At 48.6% G+C, this 12,423-nt stretch overlaps 1 protein-coding gene across 1 annotated transcript in view; it reads right to left on the bottom strand.

Annotated features, from left to right (window-relative positions):
• CPXM1 (carboxypeptidase X, M14 family member 1) overlaps nt 1–11,939 on the bottom strand; it is a 42,547-nt gene extending 30,608 nt beyond the window's left edge. The window contains exons 1-2 of the mRNA XM_054989919.1: nt 11,542–11,939; nt 4,392–4,490 (exon numbers count right to left, since the gene is read on the bottom strand). Coding sequence (XP_054845894.1) covers nt 4,392–4,490; nt 11,542–11,857 — 415 coding nt within the window. The 5' untranslated portion in view covers nt 11,858–11,939. The remainder of the gene's footprint in view (nt 1–4,391; nt 4,491–11,541) is intronic.
• Between the last annotated feature and the right edge of the window lie 484 nt (nt 11,940–12,423).

The raw sequence follows: 12,423 nt of genomic DNA, 5'->3' as shown, positions 1-12,423 counted from the left end.
GTGGCAGGGGCAGAATTTGGATGTAGACATGCATGCAAGACCAGGCTTCTGGTGCATGAACTGGAATGGCACCTCACCGTCTGCATTATAACTTGGTTTGGGGAGCGCACCTGTGATGCTGCCCTTTTTCCTCCTGAGCAGCAGCTAAAAGGAGAAGAAAAAGAGTTGCAAAGAGCCATATCGCCCCACAAAAAATCCAGAACAAGAAAACAAATCTGTTGGGGCCGATCAAAATGATGCAAAATATTATGCATGCTTTTGAGTTTTTAATTTTTGTAACATCTGCCTGATGACCCTAAAGCTTGCACAATACTTTGGCTGGTCCTAATAAAAACATATGACACAAATGTGTTTTCTTGAGAAGAGATGAATCTTCCATTCTGAGTTCAGAAGAAAGGTTGCCCCATATCTGGTTCCATTTGTAGCTTGCTCTCTTGGTCTTCCTCCAACCTCATTCTGGGTTGTGTAAAGATGTCTGCATTCTTCATTCATGCTGCTAAGGCCTCAGTAGAGATGGGCACGAACCAGGAAAAAACCGAACCATGTGGTTCGTGGTTCGTCACGTTTCACGAACCACAAACTTCCATGAACCTGGCCTGGTTCACGAACCGTTTTGTTTGGTTCGTGAAAACATTACTTCCGGGCCAGCAAATCACCACTTCCATGTCAGCAGAAGGTCTGCAGAAAGCCCATCCCCCATTGCCTAGGAAACTGATCGGTGCCAAGCTATCTGCAGTGACGAACTGAAAAATGAACCAAATGAACTACCTTAAAGTTTGTGGCGGTTCATCATAAATGGGCTCTGATGAACCGCTGGTTCGCGAACTGCGAACTGGCCTGGTTCATGCCGAACTTTGTTTCGCATTTCAGTTCATGCCCATCTCTAGTCCTCAGTGCCGTTGATGGTACAATCTGCATCAAGCAGATGTCAATAAATGCAGTCGTCCGCTTGTTCAGGAAACAAATCAATTGTAAAGTTTATAGTGGTTCTTTAGCCTTGGAGCAAACCTTCAACTTCCACTTAAGTACCACCCCCCGCAAAGGATGGTGGTTCATTTTCTTCTAGTCCTCCTGCCTTACAGTGGAGCTCAGACACACTTATTTGGTTGTGTGAATGGTGCCTTTCTCTTTGCTTTTGGTTCGGCTGAAATGGCCCCCCCTCTTCCGATTAATAAGACTGATGTGTGCACTTCTCATGGTGCCAGTGGTAGGGGAGGGACAGAAGGCCTCCTGCCAACATTTCATCTGGCTACAGCGCAACCAAACACGAAGCTCTCCTCGATGCTGCAGTAAACCTAAAAAGCTCAGGAAAAATAACAGAGCTGGCTTTCCAAGAATAACCAGAAGGAGCTCAAACTGGACTCTGGGATTTTGGCACCCTGAGGCTCTTTTTATGTAACAGACTAAATATCAGGGCATCACACTGCCAGCCGGCCTTAAAGCAGCGGCTGTGTTCTATAGATGTGCTTGGAGTGTGTGCACCTTTTCTGTCTGTGTATGATTTCTGGGAAGGCGCAGGGCACCATTTACAAAACAAGACCGGAGGCCCAGAAAAGCTACCAAAATGGGCTAGCCAGCATGCGTGGCTGTCAGTGACCGGCAACTCCCGTGTGCGCGGTACCTGGCTCAGAGTGGTACTATGGCATGTGCATCAAAGAGGCTCAGACCTTCTCCCTTGATGGCTTTTCTTGACCTGAAACATTCCTGGAAGAAGAGTGAAATTTGCTCTGCTAGGGAAGCCCACCCAATCCTTTGGATACACCATAATGGTAAAGAGTGCCCCCCCCCGGACCATTTCAGGTCAGGAAAGTGGGTGTGTGGGGGAGGCTGAAGGTCCCCTCCATGCGCATTAGAGTCCTGATCCAAAATCAGATACCATGCACATGAGAATTGATCCAGAGAAGTCAGCCATGTTAGTTTGTAGTAGCAAAATAGAAAAGAGTCCAGTCGCACCTTTAAGACTAACCAACTTTACTGTAGCATAAGCTTTTGAGAACCACAGCTCTCTTCATCAGATGCATGGAGGGTATGAAGAAACTGGTCAGATATATATAGGTGGTGAGGGGAGGGGGGAGTAGATGCAATCAGTAGCTTCTGATTATGGGATCAGTTTGCTTCTGATAATGAGATAACCATTCATAGTCTCTATTCAATCCAAGTCTGACTGAGTCAAATTTACATATGAATTCCAGTTCAGCAGCTTCCCGTTGGATTTTGTTTTTGAAAGGTTTCTGTTGAATTACGGTGACCTTTAAGTCCTTGATGGAATGTCCTGGTGGATCGAAGTGTTCTCCCACTGGTTTCTGGATGTTGCCATTTTTAATGTCAGTTCTGTGTCCATTTATTCTTTTGCGCAGAGGTTGGCTGGTTTGTCCAAAGTACAGAGCAGATGGACATTGTTGGCACACGAGGGCATATATCGTGTTAGAGGAAGAGCAGCTGTAAGAGCCACAGATAGTGTAGTTGACGCCATTGGGTCCTGTAATCATATTTCCTGGGTAGATATGAGGGCAGAGTTGGCATCTGGGTCTGTTGCAGGGTCTAGTACATGTGTTGGTGACTTTGCTAGTTGATTCATAGGTGTTAGGGAGAACCATGTGAATCGAGGAGAACTTGTAACTCATGTCTAGTTACACAGACCCGACTTTTGCACTCTGTAATGTATGAATTGGCCATAAATTCTCAGTTGAGTAGAGGTCTGATTTGGGACAGGACAAGAGGTTGCCACAAACCAAAATATGAACCAAAATTTGTCACGAACCAGGCTGTTTTTTGGTTTGCGAATCAGTGGGTCATCAGAGGGCATTTCTGACGAACTGCAACAAACTGCGACTTCTTTTTTTTTTAGCTCGTCACTGCAGACAGCCTGGCGCAGATCAGTCCTAGGCAACATGGGAGGGTGGGTGGGCTTTCTGCAGACCTTCTGCTACCCCAGAAGTGACATATTCATGAACCAAATGAACTGGTTCGCAAACCGGTCAATTTCATGCCGGTTTGTAGTTCATGGTTCCTGAAACATGACGAACCACGGACCGCAACGAACTGCCATTTTCCCGGTTCGTGCCCATCTCTAGTCAGTACTCAGGACTATAGAACACAGGAGGGAGAACACAAGAGGACCCTTCCCCAGACACGAATTGTCCCCAGGGCACTATTTGCTCCTACTAGGGCTTCCATGTGTACTATTAGCATTATGCATCAGTTTTCTCACTGGGGCAAATAGCACCCTCCGGCTGTCTCAGCTTGGGAAATGATGGAGGGGGACGGCATAAGACTCCGCACATTGCGCACTGTCATCTTGACCTGTATCTGGGAACTCCATTCCAAGCACATAACTCGCTATGCACATTAGACTGAAATGGTAAGTTTTTAAAAAGTTCTTCAGCGTTGGACCAAGCTTTGGACACCAACCCGGATGCGACCTGAGACCTGTGTAACACGGCATTAATTCCTTATTGGCATCCCGAAAGCTGAATCCTGTCTGTATGGGGCAGCTGGCAATGCCCACAACGTAGGCTTGGAGGCAGCCTGCCGAGCAATTTCCCGTGGCTGCCTTGATCTCAGTAGCAGCCCGGACAGCCGAGACCAGACTGAGCTCATCAGAGTTTGGAAGCTAAGCAGGGTCTGCTCAGGTTAGTACTTGGATGGGAGATCCACCCAGAAAGACCAGGGTCACTGTGTAGGCACAGGCAATGGCAAACCACTCGTACTCATTTCTTGCTTTGAAAACCTCATAAATTGGTTTTGACTTCTTCTCCTTCACCACCCCCACTATCTGAAGTTGTGAAATGATTGGGCATTTAGGTGCTAGGCTTCATAGTTACAGACTGAGCCTGTGAGACTGAGGGCCAGCTCACATAACCACCTCTGACTCCAGGCAAATACCTGGCTTTCATTCAGATGACCACTTGTGTTGTGTGTGCCGGGTTTACAGACTTGGGTTAAATGCCTGACATAGGCCAGCTCCACCCTCTCTCCCAGAGAAGCCCCGTCCCTCAAAAGGGAAGACCTTCAGGGGCTTCTCTGACCTATGGAGCAATTCACTGAGCATTTTGTACCTTCTATGCCCCCCTCTTCCCCCTCGAGCATCATGCCCAAACCCTTTCCCCATAGCAGATCCCCTGAAAATATACCAGCTGATCGCATTCATGTAACCTCTTTCATAATTCAATACATTTCAAGGATGATACCCCAGCCTTGTAAGGTAGGCCTGTTTTAGCATTCCCATCTTGCAGGTGTGGGGCTGAAGGAGAATGAGTTGCTTAACTCCCTGCTGAGAATATGAGCGATCTGTGACAAGGACAGTTGATTCTCAGGCTCAATGGCTGCACTAGTCCCTGGTGGGAGCAGCCGTGGAGGGGTGTAGAGGAAGAGCTGGCGGTGGTACTTACGTGGCTCCACTTTTGCCACCGATGCTTCGACAGAAGGCTTTACTTTCTTCTTCAAGACTTTTTTCTTGATGACTTTGACGCGGACAGAGTTTTTCACAGCTGGAGAGAGGCAAAAACAGACACACCTGATCATCCCTTTTGGTCTTTGGAGGTCTTGCACCGAAGTTGTTGGGCACAACAGAAGGGGACAAAATAGGAAAGAGTCCAGTAGCACCTTTAAGACTAACCAACTTTATTGTAGCATCAGCTTTCGAGAGCCACAGCTCTCTTTGTCAGATGCATGGAGGGTATGAAGAAACTGACGTGGACAGGCAGCAGTGAGAAGGGAGAGGTACGTGCCCCAGGGTGAGGCTCTAGACGCCATAACTGGAGGACGGGCCGTGCACAAAACCAGTGAGTTCAAAGCAGCAGGAGGTACAGGAAGATGCAACTAGCAGGGGCAGTAGGCCGTAGGGTTGGAGCGCAGAGCTGAATTTGCCATGTAGTCCAATTGCATTTGATATGTATGGTGTGGGTGACCGAAGGGCCAGAAGAAGAAGAAGAAAGATTTCAGCTCTCCATATGTCTGTAAGAGATAAACTGTGTCTGCTCAGCCAAAATTCAAACCCTGGACTGTGCGGGAAAGGAAGAGGGGATTTAACCCTTCAGCTCCCCTCTCCCCCTCCATGCAGTCTTGCTACTGACATCTGGGCTCTCTGTGCCGCCCTTAGCATTTTAAAGGGAACCAGGACTGTATCCTCTAAAAACCTGCCCGTTCCCTGTTTAAAACGTTAATAAGAATACAGGGGGCTCCTTTTCAGTTAGCAAAAAGCAAAGTGTTTTAAGGGTTAAGTTCTCCTTTCCCCCGAGGTCCTGATCCAAACTGTGGGCTGCATAGATGTGCAATTTCCTGTTTATAGACCACTGGAGAGCTGTGATTTTTGTCACATCTGTTTTGACCCCCAAGTCTGCCCCGAAGCCAGAATTTTGTGGGAAAATCTGAGCATGTACAGCTGCATTGAGCTGAGTCAGAAGGTGGCTCCGTCGAGACCGGCATCCCCTACCCTGGTGGCTGCTCTCCAACAGAGATGAGTCTTTTCTGTCATCTGCTATTGGAAACCCTGTAGCCGGAGTCTGACTTCTTATTTGCATTTTATCCTGCCCAGCATCTACGGAGCTCAGAGCAGGGTTCATGTCACTCCCCTCCTCCATTTCCTCTTTACAACAACCCTGTGGGGTAGGTTAGGCAAAGAGAGAAACACTGGCTTTAAGTCATTGTGTAAACTTCATGGCAAGCAGGGATTAGAACTCAGATCTCCCTAGTCCTAAACACTAACTGTTACACCACACTGCCTCAGTTATCAGGGGCAGATCCTGTGACCCTTTTCATGCAAAGCAAGTGATCTAGTAATTAGGCACAACTCTCTGAGTCTAGGAAGCTACCATAAGATAGATTTGTATATGATTGTGCAAGGTCTGTTGTCTGTGAAAATGTATATGTCTTGGCTTTGAGTCTCTCTACCCGAGACATCTGACAGGGGAAGAATACATGTTGGGAGATGCAATGTTAGCCGGGAAGGATAGTTTAAAAAGACAGAGCTGGTGGCAGGGTAAAGGCTTTGCTATACACTGGAGCTGTGTGAAGGGGCTGTGAAATGCCAGAAGGGAAACGTCAGCCCATTAGAACCTCTCCAGGTCCAAGCTCAGTTTGGAAAGGCAGCTCCAGCCCATTTCCATTCTTCACTGCCCTCTGGTTGCCAACCCACACAGTTTTAAACTGGAAATTGACAGAGAATGAAATAAAATGAACAAACTCTCTAAGGAGCAATCTCCACTACTCTGTCTTTTTAAACTACCCTTCCTGGCACAGTTTTAGACTGAAGAGGTGAAATTGACAGAACCTTTGTGGAGGTGAAGATGAAATTAACAAACCCTCTGAGAAGCCATCTCTGCCGGCTTTCTCTTTTTAAACTATGCTTCCCGGCTAACATTGCATCTCCCTACACTTGACGAAGACACGCCGAGGTGTCTTGCGTACAGAGACTCTCTGATTGAGAAATTGGGATATTTCTTGGAAAACTGTTACTGATAGGCTTCATAAGGAAAGTTAAGAAAGACGCTTCTTTCGACTTTGAGACTCTGCTTTAATGTAAAGATAGTTTGTCCGGCAGGGAGATGCATGTTTCTTTGCAAATCTTGACTCGTTTAATGGTTTCTTGCAGGCTCAGAATGTGAAGACAGAATTCCAGCCGCTGACTCATAAGCCAGGTGGTGCCAAAAACATTCGCTTGGAGCCAGAGCCGTGCAAGGGCAGCAAGAGGAACGGATCTTCCTTGTCTCCCCTCTTCCACTGCAGACTGCTGTGACCCCTGAAATGCTGCCCCAGGGGTCAGGGGAAACCCCCAGGAACAGCATGAGGGGATGAGATGCAATAAGGTACCCCATCTCTGCAGTAGGAAAAAAGTTATGGATCCACACCTTTCCTCTTCTTTGCAGTGAACCCTTGGAATAAAATTGATCCAACGTTATGTGAAGTCTCTCTCTCTTTTTTTATTAAAAAGTTTTATTTATTTTGGTAGGTTAGCATATACATCCAATATAAAAACATTAATTATTCATCCCCTGACTAGTGTATGCCCCCCACCCCTCCCTCCCCCCTTTTATTTTGACTTCCAACAGCGCTAGAACCATTCTATCCCTGATCATTACATCTAATTTACATCTTATCTTTTTAATTACAGGTAAAGTCACTTCATATCTATCTTTCAGTAGTTATCAAAGATTACTAATTTCCCTTTTACATCCCATTCATTTTCTAAGTAATCCTTCTTTTTCTGCCAGTCTTCTTGAAATTCTTTTGAGTTTTGTTCTCTCAGTTTTCTCGTCATTTTATCCATCTCCGCCACGTACAACAGCTTTTGAATCCATTCTTCAGTTTCTGGTGTCTTCTCTTGTTTCCAATATTTTGCATATAGCAACCACCAACGTTATGTGAAGGTCTCTACCTGCTCAGTGCCCACCTTTCATAGGAAAAGTGTTTTGTGCCTGCAGTGGACAGTCAGAAAATATCCCCAGGGACCTTGCACCTCGAGACACAACTTGGTACAGACAGCCACCTACGACTGTATGCAGGGGTGCCAGCTCTGGGTTGGGAAATTCCTGGATATTTGGGGGTGGAGCCTGGAGAGCGGGGGTTTGGGGAAGGGAGGGGCCTCAGCAGGGTATAATGCCATAGAGTCCATCCTCTAAAGCAGCCCAGTTCTCCAGTTCTCCCAGAATTACAACTGATCTCCAGGCCATAGAGATCAGTTCCCCTGGAGAAAATGGCAGCTTTTAGAGGGTGGACTCTGTGGCATTTTACCCTGCTGAGGTCCCTCCCCTCTCCAAACCCCTCCCTCTCCAGGTTCCACCCCCCCCAAACCTCCAGGAATCTTCCAGCCTGGAGCTGGTAACCTTAGATAGACAGACGTCTTTTGAGAATTTCTGTGCTCAGAATTTCCTGTTGCGTGGGGACCTTTTTCAGATTGGGGGTTCAGCCCTTTGACAGAGGAAGCTCTCAAGTCTTCCTCCTCTCCATTCTGTTTTCTCAAACAGAAATGGCTCCAGGGAGCTGTGGTTTGCCCTGTTGGGGAAACTTACAGCTCAGGAGAAAAAGCTTAAACCCCTGCTCCAAGCAAACTGCAGCACAGCCAATGTAAACGAGGCCCTTGTGCACCTGGGAACTGAGTCCTAAAAACTCATCTGTCCATTTATTTTTATTTATTTATTTTTTCAATTTATATACCGCCCATCCCCAGGGGCTCTGGGCGGTGCCAGCTCCAAGTTGAGAAATTCCTGGAGATCTGGGGGGTGAAAACTGGAGAAACCTGGAGAAAGTGGGGTTTGGGGAGGGAAAGGACCTCAGCATGGCATAATTCCATAGAGTTCAACCCCCAAAGTAGCCATTTTCTCCAGGTGAACTGATCTTTGTGGCCGAGGGACCAGTTGTAATTCCAGATCTCCAGCCACTACCTGGAGGCTGGCAACCCTATCTGCCTATAGGGTCGCCAGCTCCAGGTTGGGAAATTCCTAGAGTTTGGGGAGGTGGAGCCTGGGAAGGGCTGGGTTCAGACCTCAGCATGGTATAATACCATAGAGTTCACCCACCAAAGCACCATTTTTTCTAGGAAAACTGATCTCTGTGGCCTGGAGTTCAGTTGTAATTCTAGGAGATCTCCAGCCACCACCTGGAGCTTGGCAACCCCAGTACAGACCCGTGAAACTATAAAGTGCCTGTGCACAGGTCAGGGAGTGCCAAGCCCCCCACTAATGGTGTTGTTCTGCTGGCAAACAAAAGGGCAGAGGGAAGGACGAGGACTGGACTTGGCCCGGGGGCAAACGGAGCCCTATGGGCAGTGCCAGTGCCTCTGGGGAACCAGGGCCTCATACCAAGTCATGCTGCAGCTTGGCACACATGCTGGGGATTGCCTCCATCTGGTGTCGATTGTGATATGTGATCTTGCGCACGGGATGTTTTTGCTGCGCTCATGAAAAAAGCCCGGCGTGAAATCATAGAATCACAGAATCACAGAGTTGGAAGGGGCCATACAGACCATCTAGTCCAACCCCCTGCCCAGTGCAGGATCAGCCTAAAGCATCCCTGACAAAGATTCATCCAGCCTCTTCTTGAAAACTGCCAGTGAAGGGGAGCTCACCCCCTCCCGAGGCAGCTGATTCCACCTTTGAACTACTCTGACCGGGAAAAAGTTTTTCCTAATATCCAGCCAGTACCTTTGTGCATGTAGTTTTAGCCCATTGCTTCTCGTCCTACCCTCTGCTGCCAACTGGAACAGCTCTTTACCCTCCTCCAAATGACAGCCTTTCAAATATTTAAAGAGAGCAATCATGTCCCCCCTCAACCTCCTCTTCTCCAAACTAAACATTCCCAAGGCCCTCAGCCTCTCCTCGTAGGGCTTAGTCTCCAGACCCCTGATCATCCTCGTCACTCTCAGTACGTGTCCATAGAGGAGGTGTGAAGTGGTGTTGTATGCACCGTCTTCTCTGGCACAAGAAGAATTTAATTTCCTTTCTCCTTTAGCTTTTGGATACAGCCCCCCCGCATCCCCCATTAGGGAGAAGCCAACAGGATGGAGACCCCCCCCCCCCAAACAGAGGCTGCTGTGTGCGGGCCTGACCTGGCCTGGCTCCATCGGCTCAAACTCTTTTCCTGCAACTGCTGTGCTGAACGGTGGGAGTGGAAGAGCAGAGCGAGCCAAGTTTGGACTCGGAGCACCAGGCGCAGCGTGGGAGCCTGGGAGGAAGGAAGCTGGCCCCTGCATGGGAAAGCCTTTCTAGGAAAGGAGCCCCCCCTCCCCCTGGCAGGCAAAGCAGACGGAAGGGGGAAAGGGGAGCTAAAGTGAGGCTAGCAAGGGAGAGAGAGACAGACCCACTGAATCCAGCCCCTGTGCATGTTTCCGTCCATTGTATGCAGCACTGCTGGGGACAGCTGCAATTTTTCAGACTGCAATGTTCACTGAGTTGTAGCAAAGCTGGGCAGGTCGTGTGTGGTGGTGCCAAGTTTGTGAGTGTAGAAACAACGAAACGGTGGCATAGCCAGCCATAGCAGTGCATGCAACTTGTGGATATAGAACGCTAGTTGTACAATCACTCTACAACCAGGTCCTACTCGCAACAAACCCTCCCCTCAACAGCCCAGGATTACAAAAGCATACAGCCGGTGATTAGCGCCAAACCCCACAATATCCCGCATACCATGGCCAAATACTCACCATGGAGATCAGCCAGACGCAACGCAACTTGTACAAGCACAGCACAATTTACAACGTGCACAGCACAACGTAAAAACCACTGCACAGGCGTGGAAAGCACACAGCACAGAAAAGGCAAGGCAACACACACGTGCACCAGAAGTGTACAACACGTGACACAGGTAACAATCCGCGCTCCAGTATTAAACAATGTCTAACACAGTACCCGAATGGGCCATATTGGGGGTGCGAAGGAGGGGAGGTGCATCTCGGAATAACCACGGAACCACGAGAAATAGGGCTGCCCTGAACACGCAATCCAATTACAAAAAGGAGCAAAGCAGCAACTACGGTTTCTGCAGGACCCTCCCCCTATGCATGCATGTGTACACACATGCATGTACCAAACCACTGTACATGTTCCGGCTTCCAACACAGAGTGCACAATACGTAACGTGTGAATGGCCGCATCGGCTTCTGTTACTTTCTTCAGGTTAGGGACGCCCTCATCCCCAGGAGACGGAACTATACGCGCAGCCTCAACGAGATGCCCTGGCCGCCGTCCCCATGTGTCCCCCTCCCCTCCTCTCCCGCTCCTCAAGTTTTGCTCGCCTGAGATCCTTAGAGGAAGGAATGGCGGGATTAAAACACGAGAAATCACTGATAAAAGGCAGAACTCTGTGGAGGGAACTGAAGTTTAGTGATTTTGTATGGCTGTGTCCGTGTCTTAATTTATTGGAACAGGGGAATCCTGTGTGATTCTTGAAAACTTTGAAGAGGACGTTTTGCAGTCCAAAATGCAGAGGAGTTCGCCGTGTTAGTCTGTAATAGCAAAATCGAAAAGAGTCCAGTGGCACCTTTAAGACTAACCAATTTTATTGTAGCATAAGCTTTCGAGAATCACAGTTCTCTTCGTCAGTTTCTGTCCCATGCATCTGACGAAGAGAGCTGTGATTCTCGAAAGCTTATGCTACAATAAAATTGGTTAGTCTTAAAGGTGCTACTGGACTCTTTTTGATTTTGCAGTCCAAAAGACATGGAGTTACTCTGACTAGATGTAAAATATTAAAATCCTCTTTGGAATGTGTGCTCTGCCTGGTGCATGCTGGTATTCTTTCGGGTTCTCTTATTCAGGACTTCTAGTAAACTTGCTGGCAGGATTAAACCCTATATACTTCCACTTCTAAATGTACCTGAAGAAAGGGAGCTTTGATTCTCGAAAGCTCCTACCCTGGAAATCTAGCGGGTCTTTAAGGTGCTACTGGATGCAAATGTTGCTCTTCTGCTGCGGACCAACGTGTCTACCCGAACCTTTCTCCTCCAAGGTATCCCCAGCCTCAGTGCTGGGATGTCTGATGGGCCAAGCCCCTCCCCCCCCCAGAAAGCCCCGGCATCTCCTCCCTCCTCATGCCAAAGGTGGGTACCTTTCTTCTCAGGTGTGGAGAGGGGTTTCTTCTTGGCCTCGCGCTGGGAAAGGGGCTCTTCCAGACCCTCTCTTGGGAAAGGAAGGGTGGTCTGGATGCCAGCAGGTGATGTCAGCCTTGGGCCGGTTGTCACTCTTGCCTGGTTGCTCCTGGAGGCAAAGGAGGTGGTGGATGCTGGGCTGGGCACAGCAGTCCCCTGGCTGGCCGTGGTGCCAGGCTTCTTCTGTGCAGGGCTGGGGGTGACCTGGTGGGGTGCCCCGTCCACTGAGGCTGCATGAGAGAGGAAGACCAGGAGTGCTGCCCAGAAAGCCAGCATGGTGGGAGGGAGGCAGGCCAAGCCAGACCCGGCTGCTAGAGGAGTGGGAGCGCTCTGCAGCTCCGGGGCCGGCCGGCCTCTGCCTGCGTCTCTCCTTCCCTCTGCACTTTGGGATGCTGCCCCGTCGCCTTTATAACAATCCCTCCCAGCTCCCTGCCATGCCATTTCCATACATGTACCGCATTGTCAGGAATAGCTGTGACCCATCAAAACTTTGGACTCCTTTCTTTTTCTCTTTATCTTGGCGAGTGTCTGTCAGTCTTGGCCAGGATTTCCTGCTCTCTGTGTCTCTTTAGATCCCCTCTAAGCAGTTCACTTCTTCCAGACAATCCTTTCTGCTCAGACTTATCAAAATATTACGTTACTTGATTGCTTCAGGTGGGTGGCCATGTTGGTCTGCTGTAGAAGAGGAAGATTCGGGTCCAGGAGCACTTTAGAAACCAAATGGGTTTCCAGGGGAGGAGCTCAAAGCTCTGTTCTTCAGAAACATTGAGAAGTGGATGCATGTAGGGTTTTATTGTGTTGGCTTCATTCTGCTCTTGTTCCTTTATGAATTCGGTCACATT

This window comes from Eublepharis macularius, chromosome 10 (assembly GCF_028583425.1).
Source record: "Eublepharis macularius isolate TG4126 chromosome 10, MPM_Emac_v1.0, whole genome shotgun sequence".
NCBI lineage: Eukaryota > Metazoa > Chordata > Lepidosauria > Squamata > Eublepharidae > Eublepharis > Eublepharis macularius.
Note: the sequence above shows the minus strand (reverse complement) of the source record. Positions and strands in the feature narration are given on the sequence as shown.